General features: G+C 36.6%; 1 protein-coding gene across 2 annotated transcripts in view; it reads left to right on the top strand.

The window, feature by feature from the left end:
* ATF6 (activating transcription factor 6) overlaps nt 1-25,939 on the top strand; it is a 239,456-nt gene that overhangs the window by 24,550 nt on the left and 188,967 nt on the right. For both annotated transcript variants that reach the window (XM_065946770.1, XM_065946761.1), the window contains 5 exons: nt 150-279; nt 889-1,092; nt 7,196-7,416; nt 23,411-23,596; nt 24,672-24,763. In XM_065946770.1, the coding sequence (XP_065802842.1) occupies nt 150-279; nt 889-1,092; nt 7,196-7,416; nt 23,411-23,596; nt 24,672-24,763 (833 nt within the window). The remainder of the gene's footprint in view (nt 1-149; nt 280-888; nt 1,093-7,195; nt 7,417-23,410; nt 23,597-24,671; nt 24,764-25,939) is intronic.

Raw genomic sequence — 25,939 nt, 5'->3', positions numbered from 1 at the left:
CCATCGTCTCTTAGTGCTTACTGCATAGATATAGTTGTAATATATCACACCTTTGACTTGAAATTGTCTTGAAGTGTTTCTCTTAGCCATTTTCTGCTCAAGGATAATATTCTTCTGCATGAATTTATTTGTGTTTTATTTTACTGCAGGAGGAGTTGGATTTGTCTTCTACTTCTCAGATGTCTCCTCTTTCCTTATATGGTGAAAGCTCTAATAACCCCTCCTCAGCAGAGCCACTGAAGGAAGACAAGCCCATCATTGGTCCTAAGAGCAAAACTGGTATTACTCTATCTCCTAACTTCTATTATTTCTATTGTAGACTGAGAGTAAGCTCCATATCTTGAAAGAAAATGTTGGATTAAGTGTATGTTTATTAAGCTAGCTTGCTGTTTTTAAACTAGTGGACCTATATCCTTTGTTGTGAACGTTAATGTGAAGAGGAAAGGGAAAAAATGATCTTCTTTGGTTGTCTCTGTCTTTATAGATGAATGATGCTCTAAAATAGATTTAGAACCCCATCATCCTCAGGAGAAATTTAAAAGTTTCACCTAAAGAAGTTGAATGTGAGGCCCATTTGGATGTGACACTTGTTAACCTCATTCACCTCAATGCTCTATTCAGTGGTTTTAGCTGTTTTTCTTTACTGGTTCCCGTGTGCCCTTCGCAAAGCTGTAGCTTGGTCAGAAAGGAAGACCTCAGATTGAGGACTCTTCTTCAGTTCACTAAGATAAAATTCTGTTCTTCAGTACATTAAGCTATGTTTAAACTTCAGTTAAGGGTAGTCAGAGGTCAAGATGATGTGTAGAGAAAGGTGTATAATAGAATCTGCTTTCTAGGATTTGCTTAATTGCACTTAAATTATATGTGGTTTGTTTGGTTTTTCTCCAGAAAATGGACTGACTCCAAAGAAAAAAATTCAAATAAATTCGAAACCTTCAATTCAACCCAAGCCTTTATTACTTCCAGCAGCACCCAAGACTCAAACAGACCCCAGCGTTCCAGCGAAAACCATCATTATTCAGACAGTACCAACACTCATGCCTTTGGCAAAGCAGCAGCCTATTATCAGTATACATCCTGCACCCACGAAAGGTACCCGAATGGAATTTGATGCTCTGTATGTTTAAGTGGAGGACACTGAGGCATGTGTCATGTGATTTGGTTTAATTCAGGTTATAATTTCTGAGCACATGCTGGGTGTGTGTGTCAAGAATTGTCCTTGGCTCTGAGGAGGTTATGGAGATGATTAATATGTGGTTCCTGTCCTAACAAGGGAGGTAGCTATCCAGATCAATTATATCTGATACTCCTTTTTTCTCACAGTTTTAGTGAAAACACCAGTCTCTAAGGCTTGTGATTTTGTAGCAAAGAAGAAAATCTGGGAAACTTTCTTGATGCTATTGTATTTTGAGATTTTTGTGTCTATGAACTTTTTTTGTTTTTAAGGAGAGGTTAGTATTGCACTTAGTTAAAATACGATGGTCCATTTCAGGTCTAATAGATGTGTTTTGACAATAGAATCAGACTCTTAAATCTCCGAGGAATAGGAAGCATTGCTTAATAAACCTGAGCTTGTCCAGGGCATTAAATACCTGAACCTCTGACTTCAAGCCATTAAGAATGTGTGTTTCTACATTTCGTCCACTAGATGGCCTTATGTAGTTGATTCTATAAGAAGTTGAGGTCTGTATTGAAAGAAGTTCAAGTCTGAGGATTTGGTACTTTTCACTTAGAGATATATGTATATGTTTGCCACATATATGACCAACCTAGACAGCATATTAAAAAGCAGAGACATTACTTTGCCAAAAAGGTCTATCTAGTCAAAGCTATGGTTTTTCCAGTAGTCGTGTATGGATGTGAGAGTTGGACTATAAAGAAAGCTGAGTGCCAAAGAATTGATGTGTTTGAACTGTGGTGTTGGAGAAGATTCTTGAGAGTCCCTTCCTTTGGACTGCAAGGAGATCCAACCAGTCCATTCTAAAAGAAATCAGTCCTGAATATTCACTGGAAGGACTCATGCTGAAGCTGAAGTTCCAATACTTTGGCCACCTGATGAGAAGAACTGACTCATTGGAAAAGACCCTGATGCTGGGAAAGATTGAAAGCAGGAGAAGAAGGGGATGACAGAGGATGAGATAGTTGGATGGCATTACTGACTCGATGAACGTGAGTTTGAGCAAACTCTGGGAGTTGGTGATGGACAGGGAGGCCTGGTGTGCTGCAGTCCATGAGGTCTCAAAGAGTCAGACACGACTGAGTGACTGAAGTGACTGAACATACAGGATTCATTTGCACACAGAGCTCTCTTGGGAAGATTATTCATCATTGTACCTATACTGATGTGTGTATATGTGACTGAAGCGAAACTTGTGCAGCATTGTTTCCTTGGGTTTACCTTATTGGCACCAAGTAAGACTAGGTATCAATGGGATATGGGTTATAAATACATACCAGTATTATACAGTTATACAGTCTATAACTGTATTTTCAGTTACAGATTTTTAGCTCATTTCTTTGAAGCATGGTTTTAATGAGGGCAAGGCCATAAATTTGATTTCCAGGTCCTCTGTTAACTTTGCTCTGTTCCATGGTCGTAGAAAGTATGGCATTGATACTCTCTTTTGGTGAGAAACTGGGTGGATCTGTGAAAATCCACCAATCCCTTCCAGAAAACCCCAACCAAACAAACCTGAAATACCTGTCGTCTGAGGACAGGGTCAAAATACGGCCTTTTTCATATGAAAAACAGCAGTCCTGTCTAATGTGTATTCTTGTGACCTGTGAATGGATATCATGAACTCCTTGAAATAAAATGCAAGATTAGTGTATATTATTTGTGGATTTTTCTAGGGATAGTCTCCAAAACTTTCATCAGGATCTCAAAAGTGTACATCGTCCCAAAGGCTAACAATTTAAATGTGTGAAGAACTTTATTATAGTTTCCATAATCTATTAAAACACATGTATAAAAGTAAAAGTTTGACATTAATATGATCAGTATGTAAAGCAAGAGGTATTCCTAAGAATTTGCTCTCAGTAGACCACTGGCTGTGTTTGAATGATAGAAGATCTTACCTATAGTGAGAAGAACCACTTCTCTGAGCAGTTTATCAGTTTCAGAGGCCTGAATCATACACTCTTCAGAACTTCAGCGCTTTCCCATTATCTGAAAACAGTATTTATTTTGGGGGAGCATATGCTAATATAGGCCTCATTACTATTTTTATAGTGTAAATCTGCAGAGGTAACCTTGTAATAACATAACAGATTTAAATGTATGACTTCCAGTCTTCCATTTATTTGATAATGGGGAGAGAAGAAGAGAAATATAGGAAAGGCATTTTACAGTTAATTGATATAAGTATCATAAGTAAATATTTGCTATTAACAAAGTAATTTCTTTTTTTGGCTATACTGTGCGACATGCGAGATCTTTGCTCCCCACTCAGGGATCAAACCCTTGCCTTCTGCATTGGAAGTGCAGAGTCTTAACCATTGGACTACCAGGCAAGTCCTGCAAAAAAAGAAGTATTTCTTACAGGATTAAGTTCAAATTCTCTGACTTGGAATGTGAAACCCATCATGGTTTGTCTCCAGTTTAGTTTTCTAACTTTACCTTGTAATAATAACTCTCCTTTCTATAAATCTTTGGTTCAACTAATTTGGCTATTGTTCATTAAATTTTCGTGTTGTTCCTAGTTCCTTGACATGCTGTTCAGTCTGCCTTAAATAACTTCTGCCTACTTCCACATCTGTGTCCTGTACATTCATTAAGATTCTTATGACAGTGCAGGTGAGAGATATTGAAACCTGGAATATCAGTGAAGATCCAGGATAGACAGTGGAGATGTTAGAAAGTGTAGAATCACAGGGGTTGGCAATCAGGTGATGGGAATGGAGGATGGAAGAAAGGAAAGTATCCTCTCTTGGACTTTTGGGTAGATAGTGGTTCAAATCATTGAAATGGAGGATAGAGGTAAAATAACTTGTCCCAAGTTGTTCTGTGAATAGAGGCACGGTCAGAACTTGAGCCCAGATGGTCTGGCTCAGAGTCTATGTAATTAATCACTATGCTCTACTGCCTCTAAAAGAATGCAGACAAGTGGTCCTTGATCTCAAGAATTGACTATCTAATTGGAAAATTATATTAATAGTTAAATAACAGTAACTCTGAGAACTAATGAATAAATTATACATGAAATACCCTTATGAAAGTTATTATACATAAAAGATGAAGTGCCAGATACCATTCTAAGTGCTTAACTGTTATTTAATCCTTACATCAACTTTGTGAGGATAGGTGCTATTATTATCATCTTCATTTTATAGATGAGAAAATTAATACACAGAGTCAGTCAGTCACACAGCCATACTATTTCAGACAAAGAAGACATTCAATAAATGTTTGATACAAAGTTTGAAATCTCTGAAGATAATTGAAAAGGGAGACACTGAGTGTCACAATCAGTGAGTCATCCAGCAAAAGTATCCAGCATTCCATGAAAGGGGATTTATGTGTGATGCCAAAGAGGATTTTGAGCATGCTGAAATGGATAAACAGTGTTTTGGTATGCCCTTTTTAACTGTTTCCACATGAGGAACAGTAGTAGCTTATGTTCAGCTGCTAACTATTTAAGCCCTGAAACAGTTCTTTGCCTTGCGTTTTGTGATCTGGTGATCATCTAGCATGTCAGATTTAGCAAGCCACCATGAACACACTGTAATAGAAATTTAGTTGCTTCTCCCCATTTTGTCTTGAACCCAAACATGCCAAGACTGTTTAGAGGATCTTTGATTTAGGTATTAAATAATTTGAGGTTAGTTGGGCACTCTGGGATGAAAGGGCTTGATGAGCATTTTTTTTAAAAAAGAGGCATCAATGGCCTGGAAGGACTTGGAGCCACATTTGGTATGCAGACCTTGCCTTGATATTGGTTCATCTCCCTTTCTCCATGCTATAGTTCTCTTAGCAAGGATATGGTGATAACCAGACAATGAACACTACAGACTTGGATTATTTTTTGAATCAATTTTAAGAAATATTACAAAGCCATCTGCATGTGTTATCTGACAATGCTTTAAATCTGTAACTGGAGCTAAAAGTAGGATTGTTTTTTTGAAATGATTTCACTGTTTATGTTTACCACCTTCTCTGATCTTTGCAGTAATCCCCTAAATTCACTGAGCATTGTAGTTTTGAGGGGTCTTTTTATCATAATTTTTAAACTCAGAAGATGTGGAACATTGCTTCTGATAATGCTCTTTTCAAAGTATTGTTTTAAATCAGTGGTTCTCAACCTGTAGACTGGATACTGGGGCATGAGTGGTCAGAGTGGCAATAGCTTTTGGCTTTTTTGCAGGGCATCTGCAAATCCATATTTTCTGTTGACTGAATAAATAATTTGTTTCATATATCTTTGCACTGATTTTTAAATTTTGTGGTTATACTTATGATAATAAATTCCAGATTCATTTCAAATCACTGCTAAACTTACTAAACTTTTCTCATCAAATATTTTCTCAATTTACAGAAACTGAAAGGACAACTATGATCATCTTGGGTGACCATGATATTTTTGATATGAAAGAAGGGTCCTTAAATTCAGGGTGGGAACCTTTGGTCTGAGTTTTACATTCTTGACATACATGAGTATGTCTTTCATAGTACCAGATTAACTGTAATAGGTCAGTAAGTGTTATTTAAGAAACCTGACGTTTGGTGATATGCTATTTATTGTTGTTATTTTTGGTTTTGCAGTGTCGCTTGCAGGGTCTTAGGTCTCTGACCAGGGACTGAACCTGTGTCCTTGGAAGTGAAAGTGCAGCGTCCTAACCCCTGAACCACCAGGGAGTTCTCTATTAATTATTTTTATTTGAATATTTGGCTAGAGCAAATTTATATCTGCTTATGAGTTATTTCCATATTTTATATGTTTTTATTTCATAAAGTAAATTATTCCATGGGAAAATTAGAAGATAAGGATACTTAGTGATCATTTATACTAAATTGTGTATATGATAAATCTGTGAAATTACTTTTAGGTCTTTCTTACTAATTTACTTACTTTTTAGGGATTAAATACTATCGATTCTAGTATGCTTTTCAAGACCTTTTGAGACAGAAAGACTGATTTTATAGAAGTGATTTTTTTTTTAAGCTAAGACATGTTCATAACAAACAGCTGTTTGAAGCATTATTTTGATTTTTGGTTTTCCTTGATCCTTTGAAATACTGAGCTGAATTTTACATGGGTCATGTTACTGTCTGAAGGCATAGTAATTTTTTCCTTTAAGAAGAGTGTAAATATACAATGGGAAATTTTAGTTGCCAGTTACTTTAGTACCTTTATTTTGCTGGATAGGCTCAGGCAGCTGTGGATGTTAGGTGAGGCTTTCAACACCTTATAAAATTGGCCAGATCTGAAAGCAAACACTCAGCAGACAAGTAAACGTTTTACTAGACCAATGTTGGGACTTGTATGAGCCTTCTTTAGGTTATGATACTAATTTTAAGATTAGCATAATTTTAAAATAAGATCAAATGTGAAGATTAAGAAAAGACTTGTTAAAAAAAAAAAAGAAAAGACTTATAGACTATTTTGGTGGGTAGGGGAATCAACATTATCTGCAGGTTATGTTAAATTACAGATCTATGTTTCTCGTGTTAGCTAAGAATTTATCTCAAGTGGTTTTAACATTTTTGATATTTGTAGACTCAGGTTCTTCCAAGTATTGACTTACTGAATCTCTGTCATTTATTTTTGGTGTTGTTTGTATTTCTCAATCCCATTAACTTAAAATATATGATTCTGTGCTCAGTATAAAAGGTTTGTTCTTTGTAATATGATAAATACTTCTAGCTCTCAAAAGTTTCAGAGGTTAATACTTAGGGAAATCTATGTATAACTTAGTAGATTTAGTATTTGTTAGTTGAAAAAAAGTGTGGAAATATATCATTAATCATAACTTCAAAGAGAATGAATTTAAAACACATTTTAAATTCATTAAAAACACAACAGTGAAAGTCAGCAAGAATGTGTGCTGCTCTTGATTGTGGTTTAATTGGTGGTTTCAAATCATTTCATGTGGTTTTACCTATTGTACCTGCAGAAGAGACCTAAGTGCTAAACCCTTTGCCCCTGCCACAACAGTTACGCGCCCTCTGATTCGTCTTCTGTTTTCTCTCCTGCAGGTCAGGCCGTGGTGCTCTCTCAGCCTGCCGTGGTTCAGCTCCAGGCACCTGGAGTTCTGCCCTCTCCTCAGCCAGTTCTTGCTGTTGCTGTGGGAACCTCGCAGCTACCTAATCATGTGGTGAATGTGGTGCCCGCCCCTGTGGCAAACAGCCCAGCAAATGGGAAACTTTCTGTGACCAAACCTGTCCTACAGAGTACGATGAAAAGTGCAGGTTCCGATGTAAGTTTTGAAGTTGAGTGCCTTTTTTAAATGCCTGATTTTAAAAATGAGAACAAAAAAGAATGAGACTATTTTTGTTTTTTAAAGTTTGTTGTATTGTGTTAAATGTGCTAAAACTGCACATCCAGTCTCTCATGGAAAATAAGGGTAAGGCTTATGTTGTTAGAATCTAAGGTTTTAAAAAGTCCGGAGTGGTTTGACTAAGAGAGGTATCCATACCTTCCTCTTCTTTAATTCCTTCTTTTGAATCTTTTCATCGCAATACTTCAGACTATCTCCCCAACTCAATCATACACTAGTATTTTACAGGATTCTTTCATGTTTCCTGATTGAAATGTTTTTGGCAATGCGCCAGATAAGTCTGCAGACTTCTTTTTGGTCAGAGTTTATATTTAGCTTCTCTCTTAACTTACTGAAGAGTTTTCACCACTGCATAACGATGACTTGCTACTGTTAGGAATTCTGTTTCTTAATGATTAGTTTTTTCCCATCTTTGCAAACCTTCAGATTTTCTGTTATAGGCACTTTTTTTTTTTTTTTTTTTTTTTTTTTAATATTATTTTATTAGTTGGAGGCCAATCACTTTACAACATTTCAGTGGGTTTTGTCATACATTGACATGAATCAGCCATATAGTTACACGTATTCCCCATCCCGATCCCCCCTCCCACCTCCCTCCCCACCCGACTCCTCAGGGTCCTCCCAGTGCACCAGGCAAGAGCACCTGACTCATGCATCCCACCTGGGCTGGTGGGCCGTTTCACCATAGATAGTATACATGCTGTTCTTTCAAAACATCCCACCCTCACGTTCTCCCCCAGAGTTCAAAAGTCTGTTCTGTACTTCTGTGTCTCTTTTTCTGTTTTGCATATAGGGTTATCGCCACCATCTATCTAAATTCCGTATATATGTGTTAGTATACTGTAATGTTCTTTATCTTTCTGGCTTACTTCACTCTGTATAACAGACTCCAGTTTCATCCACCTCATTAGAACTGATTCAAATGAATTCTTTTTAATGGCTGAGTAATATTCCATGGTGTATATGTACCACAGCTTTCTTATCCATTTGTCTGCCGATGGACATCTAGGTTGCTTCCATGTCCTGGCTATTATAAACAGTGCTGCGATGAACATTGGGGTACACATGTCTCTTTCAGTTCTGGTTTCCTCATTGTGTATGCCCAGCAGTGGGATTGCTGGGTCATATGGCAGTTTTATTTCCAGTTTTTTAAGGAATCTCCACACTGTTCTCCATAGTGGCTGTACTAGTTTGCATTCCCACCAACAGTGTAAGAGGATTCCCTTTTCTCCGCACCCTCTCCAGCATTTATTGCTTGTAGACTTTTGGATAGCAACCATTCTGACTGGCGTGAAGTGGTACCTCATTGTGGTTTTGATTTACATTTCTCTGATAATGAGTGATGTTGAGCATCTTTTCATGTGTTTGTTAGCCATCTGTATGTATTCTTTGGAGAAATGTCTGTTTAGTTCTTTGGCCCACTTTTTGATTGGGTCTTTTGTTTTTCTGGAATTGAGCTGCAGGATTTGCATGTATATTTTTGAGATACTTTGTCTGTTGCTTCATTTGCTATTATTTTCTCCTGTTCTGAAGGTTGTCTTTTCACCTTGCTTATAGTTTCCTTTGTAGTGCAGAAGCTTTTAAGTTTCATTAGGTCCCATTTGTTTATTTTTGCTTTTATTTCCAATATTCTGGGAGGTGGGTCATAGAGGATCCTGCTGAGATTTATGTCAGAGAGTGTTTTGCCTATATTCTCCTCTAGGAGTTTTATAGTTTCTGATCTTACATTTAGATCTTTAATCCATTTTGAGTTTATTTTTGTGTATGGTGTTAGAAAGTGTTCTAGTTTCATTCCTTTACAAGTGGTTGACCAGTTTTCCCAGCACCGCTTGTTAAAGAGATTGTCTTTTCTCCATTGTATGTTCTTGCCTCCCTTGTCAAAGATAAGGTGTCCATAGGTGCATAGATTTATCTCTGGGCTTTCTGTTTTGTTCCATTGATCTATATTTCTGTCTTTGTGCCAGTACCATACTGTCTTGATGACTGTGGCTTTGTAGTAGAGCCTGAAGTCAGGCAGGTTGATTCCTCCAATTCCATTCTTCTTTCTCAAGATTGCTTTGGCTATTGGAGGTTTTTTGTATTTCCATACAAATTTTGAAATTATTTGTTCTAGTTCTGTGAAGATTACCATTGGTATCTTGATAGGGATTGCATTGAATCTATAGATTACTTTAGGTAGTATACTCATTTTCACTATATTGATTCTTCTGATCCATGATCACGGTATATTTCTCCACCTATTTGTGTCCTCTTTGATTTCTTTCATCAGTGTTTTATAGTTTTCTGTATACAGGTCTTTTGTTCCTTTAGGTAGATTTATTCCTAAGTATTTTATTCTTTTCGTTGCAATGGTGAATGGAATTGTTTCCTTAATGAGATTTGCTTTAAAATACTCTATGTGGAGGTGATGAGCACAGAACAGAGGAAGCATGATCAGCAAAAAAAAGTTGGTACTCACTGAGGGTGGGTGTGTAGTCTTTCTTCCCTTTTGGTATTTGAGAAGTTTTCTACAATAAGTAAATGAACAACGATAACAAAACTCTAAGAATATTTCATGATATTTTCAACTAAAAAATCATACATCCAACTTTTCAATTAAAAAGTTTTTCACAGGAGAATGATGTTCACAGGGAAATTCTATTCCATTTCTGGTGATTGGTCTGTTCAAATTATGTTTCTTCTTGACTAAGTTTTGGCAGGCTGTGTGTTTCTAGAAACCTGTGTGCTTCTAGGTTGTCCAGTTTGTTGGCTTATAACTGTTCATAGTATCCTTTTGTGATTTTTTGTGTTTCTATGGTATCAGTTGTTATTTCTCCTCTTTGATTTCTTATTTTGTTTTTCTGGGTTTTTTTTTTTTGTTTTCTTCTAGGTGAGTGTGGCTAGAGGCTTGTTGATTTTATCTTTTCAGAAGACCAGCTCTTGTTTTATTGATCTTTTCTGTTGTTTTTGGATCTTTGTTTTATTTATTTCCTCTCTGACTTTATTATTTCCTTCACTTTGATGACTTTGGGTTTTGCCTGTTCTTTTTTTACTAATTCTTTTAGGTGTCAGGTTAGGTTATTTGAGATTTTTCTTGTTTCTTGAGGAAAGCCTGTATGACTATGAACTTCCCTTTTAGAACTGTTTTTGCTACATCCCCTAGATTTTAGAAAGCTGTGTTTTCATTTTCCCTTGTCTTGAGGTATTTTCTGATTTCCTCTTTGGTTTCACTGTTGACCCATTGTTTGTTTAGCAGCTTGTTGTTTAGTCTCCATGTGTTCACTCTTCTCCCGTTTTTCTTACTGTGGTTGATTTCTAGTTTCATGCTGTTGTGATCAGAAAAGATGCTTAAAATAATTTCTATTCTGAACAAGGATTTTGAAAATGATTGCTTAAAATTTTCTTTTAATACTTTTTAAATTGTGAACTTGAATTTTTTCTGTAATACAAATAAAACTTGCAATAGAAAATATTCAAAGTTGTCTATAGGTAATATGTTTAGGCATTAAAAATATGTATTTTGAAATATTTTAGACATGAAAAAGGTAATGGCTAATTAGAAATTTAAAAAATATTGATGTATATGACATCTATATATTTTTTGATTACCAACATTTTTGATTACCAATCATACCTCACTGAGTACCAACATATTTTTGCTAATTATGTTTCCTCTGTTCTGTGCTCATCACCTCCACATAGAGTATTTTAAAGCAAATCTCAGCTTCACATCATTTTATCTTCAGTTGAAACACATGCTATGCATTAGTGTCTATTATGCTGTAGCACTGTGTGCTTACCTTTTTTAGTACTCAAAATAAACTAACATAATAGTCAAGCTTTAATCCTGTACTGTATGTCTATTTTCATATAACACTGCTGTTCCTCCTTCATGTTTTGGCACACACTGTTTTCAGTGTGAAAATCTTAACATATTTTAGCCTACATTCCTAGAATTATAACATTCAATCATGGGATGGTCCAGAGGAACATAGCTAGGATGGGGAGATGGTCTAGAAACCATGTCATGGGGAGGAGAATGGTTTAAGGGTTGGTATGATTCAGTCAGCTGAAGAAAAGAAGACTGAAAGTAGAGCCATCTTCTAGAAAATGAAGGTTGTCATGTGGAAAATAGGATAATTGTTCTGGGTTATTCCAGAGGACTCATCTAGCACAGGTGCAGTTAAGTTATAGAAAGTGAAAGTCAGACTCTCTCAGTCGTGTCCAACTCTTTATGAGCCCATGGATGTACACTCCATGAAATTCTCCAGGCCAGAATAGTGGAATGAGTAGCCAGCTGTTCCCTTATCTTCCCAACCCAGGGATCAAACCCAGTTCTCCCACTTTGCAAGTGGATTCTTTACCAGCTGAGCCGTCAAGGAAGCCGAAGAATACTGGACTGGGTAGCCTTTCCCTTCTTCAGTAAATCTTCCCGACCCAGGAATCAAACTGGGGTCTCCTGTGTTGCAGGCCGATTCTTTGCCAGCTGAGGAAGCCCAAGTTATAGAAAAATTTTTTTCTAAGAGTCTTTGATGCAGTAATTCTATTTAATAACAAGAAGAGATCATTGTTTTTCTTCTAGGCTTAATATCTGAATAATGAGCATCTTAATGTTGGCATCATTGTATGTCACTGACACACATTCTGTAATCTTTATAAACATTTCAATTAATTATTTGTTGGTCTATTAGCCAGACATCCTTTAGAAGTTCTTTGATGTGAAAGACTATGTCTGTTTTGGTTTTAAACTCTGAGTGCTTTGTAGATTTGGTTGAATAATGCAGTCAACGTTGAAGAACTGGGGGATGTGTGAGAATGAGAAAGTATAGAACCAACAAGTATTAGCTTTTTTTTTTTAAGCAGTAATTATTGACTAGCATTCTTATTATTTTTCAAAATTCAGAGTTGACAGTGTTATACAAGAAAGATTCAAGTACTGTATGTCTGGTGCAAGAGACGTAAAGACGATTAGAATACATTTTCTAATCAACCTACACTGAGATTTTTGTGCTTGTTTTTCCTTGACTAGCACATCAAGGAGTGAGCCAAGCCTTTTCAGTATGAGTTTTCTGTTAGAGGTTTTGACTTAATGTTTATTTCAAGTAAAGACACATCAGTCTGTCCTCTATCAGCTGGCCAAGCCATTCAGGAACCCAGGATAAATCTGTTCCAGAAGGAGCTGCAGAAAACTTTGATCTGCTCACATATGTAGTCTCCTGCGACCTCAACAATGTGTGTGTTTGTTAGAGTCAAGTCCTATTAAATTAGGATAAATATGAGTTAGTATAACCCCGATTCAAAATGGCCAAAATGAAAACTTTTTCAGCAAGCGTTTTTTTTGTGTGTTTTTAAACCACAGAATGTGGTGGAAAAGTTGTAATTCGGTACCAAAAAAAAGTGTATCAGTTTTTTGTGGCTTTGTATTGCTGACATGGCTTCTTTTTTTTCTACCTTTTTTGCTCTTTTCGTTTGGCTGGTTTCACTCTCCAGAGGTCTGCTTCTGCCATAAAGTAGCATTTTTAGCATACCATATTCTGCAAACTACATTAAGTGCCACATTTTCTGTTATGAAACAGTTTGCCTGGTTCAAATTATAATCTCACTCTTCCTGCCTTTTGCTGGTAAATCTGTTCCATTTAACTCTTGGAAACCTCACCTAAGTCTTCAAGAAATATGGTTGGTTTTTGGCTCAGATCCTGATGGAAAAAATGAACATGGTCTCTCATTTCAGTGTAGAAATTCTCTTATGCAGTTTCTTAGTAAATGGTAATCTTGGAACTACAAAGATGCCTTCACGGGAGAACATGCTTATCTTCTTTAAAGTGCTATTGAATGTTGCCAAACTTCAAACCAAGGGCTTGGAAACAGCAATCTGTTTAAATCTGCATTGAATACTTCCACTTACCCATTATAATTCCATAAAATTCACAAGACATTATGGGCCTAGTTTTAAAGACTATGGAGCTACAACATTGTTTTGGTTACTGGGACAACAGAGCAGGAAAAAAAGAGTGGTGAAATTCTATTCTAAATGTCACAAGTGGGTCAAGGTGGAGCAAAAGCCCTTAATAGAAATCAGTTGGTGGAAACAATGGAAAGAAAGTGATCAGAAACAAGTTCAGAACTTGAAATAACGTCAGATGGGAGACTGATGAAGGGGTACAGGCTATACTGACGGAAGGCCGCAGGTCTTCCTCTCAGTCCATTCTCTCCACTGAGCATCTTCCAAGCCCCTTATTACTTTGGACCCCCTGTCTTGCTCTTTACTTAGTGACCTTGACTCCTTCCATCCCCATCCCTTCCCTTTGGGAGTGCCTGTCCTGGGTCACCAGAGCCATCCTGAGGAGGTGGGTGCTGGGGCATCCCTTTCCGTGGCCTTGGGTATTAGAGTGGTGTGGAGGAATTCCCCTGGCATCCGTACCAAATTGAAACTTTGTGTTTCTTTCCTGTGGGGGCAAGTGTTACATAGTTAAGTTCAAGGATTCAGGTATTGTTAGTGTTGTCAGCATGGGGTTGATGTGATGCTGGCCCAGATGATACTGTACGCCCAGCGTTCCTTTATTGCAGTGACGGAATGCTGAAGTTGGGAATTGACTACATTTACAGCAAGCAGTAAGCAAGCCTCCTCATCGTCCAGAGGGAGATGTTACCTCATCTCTGAAGGTCAGCCCTGAGAAATGGCCTGGATGAGGCGTGGTCAGGGCTTTGTATTCTTGTCATACCCAGGAGGATGTGCAGTGGCAGGATTCACAGGGTACCCCCTAAAGGGGTAGCTTCCAAGAAAAGTATGAAATAAAACAATCTGTTTACAATGCAAAGCAGTGCAGAGAAACTGTTAGAAAGATGGAGAGTGTCTGTGTTCTATTTCAGAAAAAAAAAATGTGCAACTACTGAACATTTAAGATGCTTATTTTGTCTGTAAACCCACAAATAGATACTCTGTTAGGTCAAAGTGTGAGCTGAATAACCTTGAATTGTGTGACTACCTTAGATCTAAGAAGATAAATTGTGAATAAATAATGAACTTTTTAGTAACTAAATTCTTAAGCAACAGAGACATTGAGATCATGATATTTCTTTAGGCTATAAAGTAGAGGAATCCATCAGAACAAATTCAACGGGAAGATTTAGAGATCTGAAAAACTATCCAGATTCTAGTAAAGAAATTACTTCTGTGCTGACTACTTTTTGGCTTTGTTGCTACCAGACACTCTGCACGTAAAAGAAAAACATGCTTTGTTAAAATATTTGCAGTTCCTCTTTAGATGGAGATTTGGGGCTCCTAAAAATTTATCCTGAATAAAGACTTTGGCAAGTAATCTCTTATATGGCTACAGTAGCTTTGGAATGAGAAGTGAACAGATTTTTTTTCTCTGATGTGTTGCATTAGGTTAGATTTATGTCATGGCAGCTTTAACATTCTTTATTCTTTATTTCTCAGTTTAGCATCTTGATAAGGTTAATAAATAATTATTTTTATAGGGATGCTGATTTATATCTTAATAAAAAATTAAATGCTTCTGTTCTTTCTCTGATTTCTCTTCCTGTAAACTACCCCTGGAGACTCATTCCTAGCAAGACAGTCCTCCCATGACCTAGATGCTTTCTAGCCATTTTGTTTCCCTGCTCAGAAGCAATCATTGTTACCAGGTTTTTGTGCATTCTTTCTGAGATAGTTCTTTAGTATATAAGAATATATCTTTTTACCTATTTACCTGTTTTATGGAAATGGTAACATACTATAAACACTGTCCTGCATGTCACTCTTCTCAATATATCTTAGAGATTTTTCGACAGCAGTACGTACAAAGTTTTCTTAATATTTTAATAGGTGCTTGGTAGTCTTATCTCATACAGCTGTCATAATCATTTAAGGGTTTTGTGGGGGTTTTTTCCTTTGTAAACATTCTTCCATTGAATCACTTGGTACTTATTTCAGTTTGTTCATATGAACGTATATCTGTAGGAGAAATTCCTGGAACTGAAACTAGAGCATCAGAAGCTAGGTAGTTTTTCACCTTAGGGGTAATTGTAATTTGTTCTTCTACTTTAAATGTGCAAGAATGACAGTCACAGGGTTTCTTAATGGAACCCATCAATAGGTTTCAGTGTTCCCCTAAACAAGTTCCCTGTTCTTCACCTCACTGTGTTCCTTGCTTGTAATACTTTGCATGCGTGTACATTTGTCTGAAAAGAGAGTCCTTAGCTTCTGCCTTCCATGCCCTTTTGAGGTGAATGAAAGTCCTTGTTTGCTTGGAGTTTTTTTAATAGCTTAATTGGGCTAAAATTCATATACTATGGAGTTTACCTTTTTATTTTTAAAAATTATTTATTTTTTTCGGCTTTGCTGGGTCTTCATTGCTGTGCACAGGCTTTCTCTAGTTGCAGCAAGTGGGGGCTGCTCTCATGGCAGTGCGTGAGCATCTGACTGTGGCGGCTTCTCTTGTCAGAGCATGGGCTCTGGGGTGCTTGGGCTTCAGTAGTTGTGGCACATGGGTTTGGTTGCCCTGCCGCATGTGAAGTCTTACTGGACCAAGGATCAGACTTGTGTCTCCTGCATTGGCAAGTGGATTCTTAGCCACTGGACCACCAGGGAAGTCTGAGTTTACCCTTTTAAAATGTACTTTTTAGTGATTCTTAGTATATTCTCAGAGTTATGCAACTGTCACTGATGTTTAATACTAGGATATTTCATCAGGCTAAAAAGAAACTCCATTCCTAATGGAGTTTCCTAACTTCCTAATCTGCTTTCTGTATAAGGGAAAGTGAAAGTTGCTCAGTTGTGTCCAGCTCTTTCTGACCCCATGGACTATACTGTCCATGGAATTCTCCAGGCCAGAATACTGGAGTGGATAGCCTTTCCCTTCTCCAGGGGATCTTCGCATCCCAGGGATCAAACCCAGGTCTCCCACATTGCAGGTGGGTTCTTTACCAGCTGAGCCACAAGGGAAGCCCAAGAATACTGGAGTGGGTAGCCTATCCCTTCTCCAGCGGATCTTCCTGACCCAGGAATTGAACCAGGGTCTCCTGTACTGCAGGTAGATTCTTTACCAACTGAGCTATGAGGGAAGCCTGCTTTCTGTATGGAGTTGCCTATCCTGGACATTTCATATCAATAGAATTATACATGATGTACCTTTTGTGTATGACTTCTTTCACTTAGCACAATATTTTTCAAGATGCATTTATGTGTCGTATTTCAATGTTTACTCCTTTTCATGGCCAAATAATAGTCCATTTTCCAGATAGACCACGTTTGGGTTATCCAGTCATCAGTTGATGGACATTTGAGTGGTCTCTGCTTTTAGGCTGTTAGGAATAATGCTGCTCTGAAAATTTATGTACAACTTTTTGTAGTCTTTTAAAAACAATTTTTAGCATATAAAGAGTGTTTACAAATCAGAAAGATGCTAGTTAACCCAACAGTCAAATGGACAAATTAAGTGAATAGATAATCTACAAAGGAAAATGACAAATTATTTCAATGAAAGTATCATTGGCTATAGTCTTGAAGGTGTGTAATCTCCAGAACATTACTGCTCTACAAATGTGTGAAAGAATATTAATTGTTAACAGAAGAGAACTTTTGACTGGTTAAAGGTGGTTAACAAATAATACTCAAAAGATTAAACCTGTTATGGCTAACGTTTTCTGTGGCTCTTACCACCCTTGATTATGAGTTTTAAAGGAAAGTTCTTTTTTCTTTTCCTATAACTCCTTAGTGTTATGTTGGTACTGCAGTCTTATGTGTGTGTGTGTGTACATGTGTACCAGACCTTGTATATGGTAATAATTTCAAGTTTTAAAAAGTTGTAAAAACAAAACTAGTGCAGAGAACACCCATGTACCTTTACCTGGATTCACCTGTTGTTAACATTTTACCACATTTACTTTATCAGTTAGTTTTATTTATCTGCCTATCCATCTGCATATATATATATATACATATATATATATGTATATACACACATATATATATACACACACACATATATACATTTTTTCCTGAACTATTTTACATTAAGTTACATACCTTATAGTTTCTTTACCCTTAAATATGTCAGTGTGTATTTCCTCAGAATAGGGATATTCTCTTACTTACCCACAGTACAGTTATCACCTTCATAAATTTGTTTGTAAAATACTTTACTCAGCTGTCAATATGACACTTTTATCACTTGAGTTTTTCCCCCTCCAATATAGGATCCCTATAGGGTCAGATATTGCATTGAGATGTCATGTCTCTTCGACTTCTTTTAATCTGGAGCATTTCCATAGCCTTTGTCTTTTTGACACTTCTGAGAAGTTCAGCTTTTTTCTAATATAGTTTTAATAAGTACTTCACATTTATTTTCACATAGTCCTATTTGATTCTCTCAAAATCCTTGTAAAGTGGGCTTTATTCTCATTTTACCATTGAATGAATCAATTGGTTAAATATTTCAGTCAAGGCCATATTACTTAGATGGCTGATATTGATGAACTGGTCTATACCAGACACTTTGTAAGTGCATAAAACCTCTTATTGGCCTTGTCAGGCAAATGAGTGAGAGTCCTGATAAATACAGAATAAGGAGCAGACTAAGGGATGTTGGGAGGAGAGTGAATTAGATTTTTAATCTTAGGCTCTAGTTTTCTGCTTTTGTATGTATTAAATGGGATTTCCAGATTTTGTCTGTTTTTGTTTTAATCTGATATTTGATATTTGAAATCTGTAAAAGTAAGAGCTGGAACGAAGGCAGATATTTGCAGTATTACTGTAGTTGAATAGTTTATCTGAGTATCTCTGAGGCACGTTGTTGATGGAATTAAGAATTTTTGTTTCCTCACCCAGTTTATTCATAGCTGCAGTATATTTCTTTTTAGTGAAACTTATAGCTCAGTGGTAAAAAGTCTGCCTGCAATGCAGGAGCCACAGGAGACATGAGTTTGATCCCTGGGTCTGGAAGATCCCATGGAGGAGGAACTGGCAACCCACTGCAGTATTCTTGCCTGGAGAATCCCATGGATAGAGGAGCCTGGTGGGTGAGAGTCTGTGGGGTGGCAAAGAGTCGGACACGACTTAGCGGCTTAGCCCAGCAGGGCATGTGTGTGGTACATTACAGTCTACAGAGAACCTTCATGTCCATTACTCATTTAATCCTCACCTCTATCATATGACCTGCGATGATGGAGTTAGGATTCAAGCCTTGGCTTTCCCTCAGTTCAGCACTGTTGTCTTTACTCTGTGCTCCATTAATGAGGCTTTACTTTCAAGGCAGTCCTGATGCAGTGCCAACTTCAAATTATCCGTATCTTGAAACTTGCTGTTCCCTTTTCTTTCTCTCTACAAATGTATTCTCTTAATTAAGAAAAAAACTCAAGCAGATGGTTTTAAGTGTTGTGAGACAAAATATAAAGATTGACTTTATTTGAACAGTCTGGGATCAGATAAAACAGCAAAGTTAATGGCATCCATATTTTATGATACAGTAGTCGTTATTGTGCTACATGGTAATTAAGCACACATGTTTAACATCGGTAATAGAACCATTTTGTTTTCGGATTGGATGAGACCTTTAGAGGATTAAAGTGTCAATTTCAAGTAGACAAAGTTTATTTCTTTTTTATTTAATTGAATAAAGTTTTGTTCGATATAATGAAGAGGTTAATCAGTGACAGTGTTTGCTTTATACATCAGTTTAGAGAGAAAGATTCAGCAAAATGAGAATTAGAACTGACGTATAGTAACCTAGTGGTTTATTCACCTGTATGTTACCGATACTTGATCTGTCTTGAGCTTGTGTAAGATATTGGGATGTGTTTCTTAGCGGTAAAATATTTTAATATCTTTATAGCCATTCAGAACTTCAAAGCTCATTTTTTAGCAACGTCACAGAATCAAGGGTCTAAGTAGTCTATTTTATTTGTAAGAAGAACATGTCTTGTAGTGTTTATCAGTAACTTAAAATGAAACATAATGCAAAGAGACTTAGGATTTTGACTCTTAAATTGATCCAACCTTCAAAAAGTATTTGTCCGTTTGTGAAAATTCTCCTTTTATGAGAGTCTTTCTTTCTTTTTTTATTACTATTTTTTAATATAAATTTATTTAATTGGAAGCTAATTACTTTACAATATTGTAGTGGTTTTGCCATACATTGACTTGACTCCTCCATGGGTGTACATGTGTTCCCCATCCTGAACCCCCCTCCCACCTCCCATCCCCCTGGGTCATCCCAGTGCACCAGCCCCAAGCACCCTGTCTCATGCATTGAACCTGGAAAGGTGACCCATTTCACATATGATAATATACATGTTTCAGTGCCATTCTCCCAAATCATCCCACCCTCACTCTCTCCCACAGAGTCCAAAAGACTGTTCACTACATCTGTGTCTCTTTTCCTGTCTCACATATAGGGTTATCATGACCATCTTTCTAAATTCCATATATATGCGTTAGTATACTGTAATGTTCTTTATCTTTCTGGCTTACTTCACTCTGTATAATGGGCTCCAGCTTCATCCATCTCATTAGAACTGATTCAAATGAATTCTTTTTAATGGCTGAGTAATAGTTCATGGTGTATATGTACCACAGCTTCCTTATCCATTCGTCTGCTAATGGGCATCTAGGTTGCTTCCATGCCCTGGCTATTATAAACAGTGCTGCGATGAACACTGGGATACCCGGGTCTCTTTGAATTCTGGTTTCCTCGGTGTGTATGCCCGGCAGTGGGGTTGCTGGGTCATATGGCAGTTATGAGAGTCTTTCTTACAGTCAAGTAAATGTTTACTAATGAAACACTATGTTTTATAGTGCAGTGGCACTAAAGGGAGAGTATTTTTCTGCTTGGGAGTTTTTCCTTTTCCAAGGCATAATGCTTGGTGAAAGAGTTGTCTGAAGGCAGGATGATCAGAAGCAGGGACTGACTAGCTGTTCACTCATCTCAGTCATGCTGAATCATCTTATATGCCCACAGGGAGATGTGTCAATTGATTAATGGGCCAGAGTATAATATAGATTTTATGTTTGTAGACTGCTAACAGAGGAGGGTAAACTTCCAGATACAAGCAGCACCGTAAGCCTTCAATTTCAATCAGGCACATAATTAAAGTAACCACACAGTTCACTGAGTTTAGAGTTCCATACTGTAATGCAGGACTTCCTGTTTGCTATTTAAAAGCAGCGTGGAGCTATTGTGGAAGTAGCACTGGTCTTGGAATTAACTGCCCTAAACTCTAGCCTTGATTCTTCTACTCTAACAGTATTGAATGATGAGCCTTATTTTAAAGAATCTTGAAAACTATTAACAATCTCAACAAGAGGAGATTAGTTAAATGTATTATGGAACATCAATATAATTGAAATACTGTGCTGCCATTCTCATGGCATGTCAAGGATGATCATGTATGTTATATGGGGGAAAAATCAGTTTACAAAACAGTAATTACAGGTAGTCCTTTTTTTCTTTTAAATATCCTCACCTGTCAAACAAACAGATAAATAGTATGCGTATGTTTAATCTGAAATTTTAATTTTTTTTTTACCCTCGAAAATACAGAATAATTTAAATATTTTATTCAGTTAGCTGAAGATAGCTTGCTGAAATGTAAAGTCGGAGCTCTGTGTTTGGAGATTCCTGTGGTCTTCATATATTTTTACTGTATTCATCCTTTGTATTTATTGGTAATACTGAGTATTTACTGCATTTTCAGAACTATTGTTATCTCTTTCTATAGGAAGAAATGGATATTTGGCTACAGGTGGTTTTCGTTTTTTTAGTATGAGACATGTGCACTGACAGCCTTTGAAACTTTATGCTGTATAATATGCAGGTGCTTTTCTTGTTTATAGAAATCCCTAATCCTGTTTGAAATGTATTAAGTAGTGTGCCATCTGTAAGCCTCCCTAGAGTCCATACATTAATCAGCCTTTAAAGTAAGGTTACCTTTTATCCAACTTTTAGTATAAATAAGCTCTTCCATCTGGGAACCTTCTCTTTTATGTGCTTGCTCAGCATTCTGCGTACTTCAGCACTCTAATGTTAAGTATTAATTATGGACACTGGCATTCTCAGTAACAGTGAAGATCACTAAGAGTAACAGTAGATTGAACAAAGTGGCATTGTCCAGAAAGTAGTTTGAAATTGATGAATAATTAAAATCTGTCATGATTGCCACTGCTTTGTGCGTGTGTGTGTTTAGCGTTATTGAAGAGTGGGATAGTTATGCCATATGGAAATTTTGTAGATTGATGGTTATAGAAGTCAGCATTCTTGTGAAGTTTCAGTTAAAACAGAAAAAAAAGAGGGAAAGATACACTTCTTGACATCTCATGTAATATTTCTTTTCCTCGTGGGTTCTTTTTTTTTTCTTATGGATTCTGATTGCTCAGTTGGATTTGGTATACCTCTATTTCTAGAAACTGTAGTATGGGGTGAAAATTGCATTGTTATTTCAAAAGAAATTAGCATTAAATTATTTAATTTTATTTATGTATCTCAGTAAAAATTATTAAACAGCCACAGTAAAATGTTTACTTTTTTAAAAGTCCTTTACAAAATAGAGAAGTCAGAAATTCTGTCATCTGTATACTTACAATAATAAATTTAATATTATTTGGTTCTTTTTATGGACTAAATTTTACTATCTAACATTCTGAAATAGACTAATGCTAAAAGACATTTCACATCTTTGTTTAGAAAATATGACAAAAATAATTTCGGTCAGTAAGTTTTGATTATGGTAGATATTGTGAGTCATATCACATAGTTTTGGCTTCCAAGGTATAAAATCTAGGAAAAGAGAGAAAAAGTCAGCATTTTTGAAACAGAGCATTCAGCTGTATCTTCTGAATTATAAGGGCGTGAGTAATTCAGACAATATTAAAAACTCCAAGTGGTCTATCATAATTAAGAGTTTGGACAGTCTTTAGAATTAGCTTAGTAGAGGAGATGGCATTCTAAATCAGAACAAACAGTATGAATTAAGAAGCAAGTTAGATATGTGTGAAGATCATGGAATAACCTTGACTGGAAGGTGTGGTGTGAATAGTTGTAGAGTTAGAAAAGTAGAGAGTGGTCACATTATGGAAGATTTTGAAAGCAAAGGTTGATAGGTAAAATACATGACTAGCTTGCTTTTGCAATGGAGTAGCAAGATTAAAATGTTTTTAGGAGAAGAAAGTTATCTTAAAGATGGTAGACAGAAGGAGCTTGAAGCCAGCTGAAGCAGTTAGAAGGTTGTTGCAGTAGCCTGGAGATGAGTCAATACGTGCCTGCGTTAGGAGAATGGCAGTGGAATTAGAGAAGCAGGAATGACAGACACACTTTCACTGGAATTAACTTGGTTGTTCGTGTATCTTCAGTATGTATTTAGTGAGTAAATCAGGTTGAGAGAGGCAGTAAATTTAGGGAATGAAAGAAAAATAGGTTACTGGTCACACCTTCCTTTATATCCTGAGAGATACCATTGATAGATCAATAGATTTTAAAGAATAGGTAGAGGCAGATAATGAATTCAGTTGGCACATGGTGAATTTGAAGTGATGGTAACTCTACCAGTAGAAGTGGCTCTATAAGTAACAGGATAGATGGTTCTGAAAAACAGTCAAGTAATTCAGGGCCTGTGATATAGATTAAAGCTGTATGTATACATATATATAATATTTCTAAAGGGAAAATAGGAAGATCAATAAATAAATCTTATTTATTATTTATCAATAAATAAGTCTTATTTCTGGTGAAAACACCAGAAGAAATCATTTAACAGGTTTTAGAAGGCCTTATTTAATCATTTGATTTCGGTTTATTTCATTTGAGTATTTTTTTTTAAAAAACCAGTAAGCTGTCTTTTGAACAATTTGCTTAGAGATAGTTATAAAAATCAGTATATTCTTCACTGATCTGATTCTAAAATCCAACTATTTTTGATTTACTGTAACTTTTCCTAGATTGCTGTGCTAAGGAGACAGCAACGTATGATTAAAAATCGAGAGTCAGCTTGTCAGTCCCGCAAGAAGAAGAAAGAATACATGCTAGGCTTAGAGGCAAGGTTAAAGGCAGCCCTTTTGGAGAATGAGAAGCTGAAGAAAGAGAACGGTTCACTGAAGCGGCAACTGGATGAAGTTGTATCAGAGGTGAGTGCTAGTTCGTGATAGAGCCGAGCTGATGGGTTGAAGTATTCTTTTTCCTGATAAAGCAATTGGAAATTTTACATTTTAAATTAAATTTTGTAAAATAGTAATAGCAAAAGGCAGGCACAATAAGCCCAAAAACATTTGTAGTAAGAATAAAGTGTTGGAAAGAAGAGCTTTTGAATTGTACCTCCCAAGCTGTGTGTAAAAATTATCTCCTTTTCCTGGGTTTCTTCTCCCTTATTATCATAGCATCCATTCTCACTCTCTTTTTTTTTTTGACTAAATGAATCACATCAGGTCTCCTAAGTAGTCCCACTAGGTCTTTCCTTTTAAAAGCGTAAGCAATAAAAAATTTAAAAATTTAATATGTTCTCAGTTCACCCAACCTCTATACTATACTTTGTATTTTGTTGCTGTGTCCCAGCGAGGCTAATCATCTCAATTCTGTTCATGAAATCTGCTGCTTTCAGGATTTCCTACCACAGTGCTTTCTTGAACCAAACAGATGCCTCTGCCTAGTGAATGGGACTTTTTTGTTTGACTGTGCAGTGCAGCATGTGGGATCTTCATTCCCTGAGCAGGGATCAAACCCATGCTCCCTGCAGTGGAAGCATGGAGTCCTAACCACCAGACCGCCAGGCAATTCCCCAGACTGGCTTCTTACATTGCTCTTTCTGTCCTCCCCTGAGCACATGTTATGTTACTGAAAACAGTGATTTAAGAGAGAGACAAATTACTAAAGTACAGTGCCTTGGAATTCTTTGAAGGTTCATAAAAACATAAAATTGTTGAATTCTTTCCTTTTAGGTGAAGAGGCTTCTGCAACAAGGGTTGCTAGGTTTCTTCTCTCCTACTCCTCTCCTTTTTTCTATCTCTGAAAGGCTCTGCTTTAGTCTTTTGAAAATTACTGTTTCCATTAAAAAAAAAGAAAAGTGCTGTTTCCTATATTTGCATTTTGGTTTTCATTTTAGCATTCTCATAGCTGGTAAAGAGGAGAGTTATGATTATCTTAGATGTTGCTTTTTGTGAGACTGATGTGTAATTCATTTGTATTTAATATGATCATTTTCTTTAGAACCAGAGGCTTAAAGTTCCTAGTCCGAAGCGAAGAGCTATCTGTGTGATGATAGTTTTGGCATTTATAGTACTGAACTATGGACCCATGAGGTAAGTGTATAGATATTTGTTTTGGATACTAATGCTAGAAATTTGAATTTTTATTATTTATTATATTTACTCTAGTCATATGCTAGGGAAAAATGGATTTGTTTTTTTCCTCTTCAGAGGCAAGATGACAGAAGAAAGATTGGTTCTTCTTTCTTGTTCTTCATGTAGGTCTGGCAGAAAGTAAAGTTCATGTTTTTTGTAAATGAAAGAAGCCTTAGGTTATTAAACAGAGCATTGATAAAGCAGAATACTGACCTGAGAAAGATCATGGGCCTTGAAATTAGACTGAGTTCAAATCCTAGCTTCCCCACTTAGCTTAGTAACTTTGTTGTCTTATTCAAGTTACTTAATCTCTCTGTGCCTCAATTACTTACTTTTAAATTGTAATTATATTATTACCTCCCTCAATACTATGATACTTGAGTGTCAGTGATTATAAGGCCCTTGAATGATTTCCTCCCTAACTAGAGCAGTAATTCTGTTTCCTCTTCAGTAGGTTTGGAACAGGAATTAATATAAATATTTTAAGCATTCTAGCTGTATTTGACACAGGTTTTCAGCTAAATCACAACTAAGAAATGCTGCATTTATGTTGAAATCATAGAATACTAGAATTCAAAGCGATCTTGAAAATCATCTTTTTCCGATTCCCACTAAGTGTGGCGAACTTTGCACGTGAACAAAATCAATACCCTAGGTGCTGGGAAGCCAGAGAGGAATTAGATAGGGACCATGCCTGTAAAGACCTCACGATCCAGCTGTGAGGGGAGACGCGTACAAGGATGAGTGTAACATAATGTGATAGATGTCATAACATCAGCATGAACAAAGTACTAAAGAATATAAATGAGAATATTCATTCCTTGAGGAGAAGGTTCATGTCATATTGATAGATTCTCAATTCATGTTGTTGAATGCCAGACTGGTAAGGGAAATCCCATAGAGGAAGCTGAATCTTAAAGTATGATGATCGTTCACCTGGTGAAAACTATGGGAAAGGCAGACCATGCAGAGGGAGCAGCATGATACAAGGCACAGTTACGAAGTGGCTGACATGTTCAGAAAAAAAGTGAAAAATTCAGTGCATTTTATGTATGTGGAAGTGTGTGTGAGGAAATATAGCTAGTGATAGAAGTGAGGCCAGATAATGAAGGGCTTAGTATGCTGTTATGTACA

The sequence above is a fragment of the Muntiacus reevesi genome, chromosome 1, assembly GCF_963930625.1.
Source record: "Muntiacus reevesi chromosome 1, mMunRee1.1, whole genome shotgun sequence".
NCBI classification, from domain to species: Eukaryota; Metazoa; Chordata; class Mammalia; order Artiodactyla; family Cervidae; genus Muntiacus; species Muntiacus reevesi.
The sequence above is the reverse complement of the archived record's forward strand: the minus strand, read 5'-3'. Positions and strand labels throughout refer to the sequence as shown.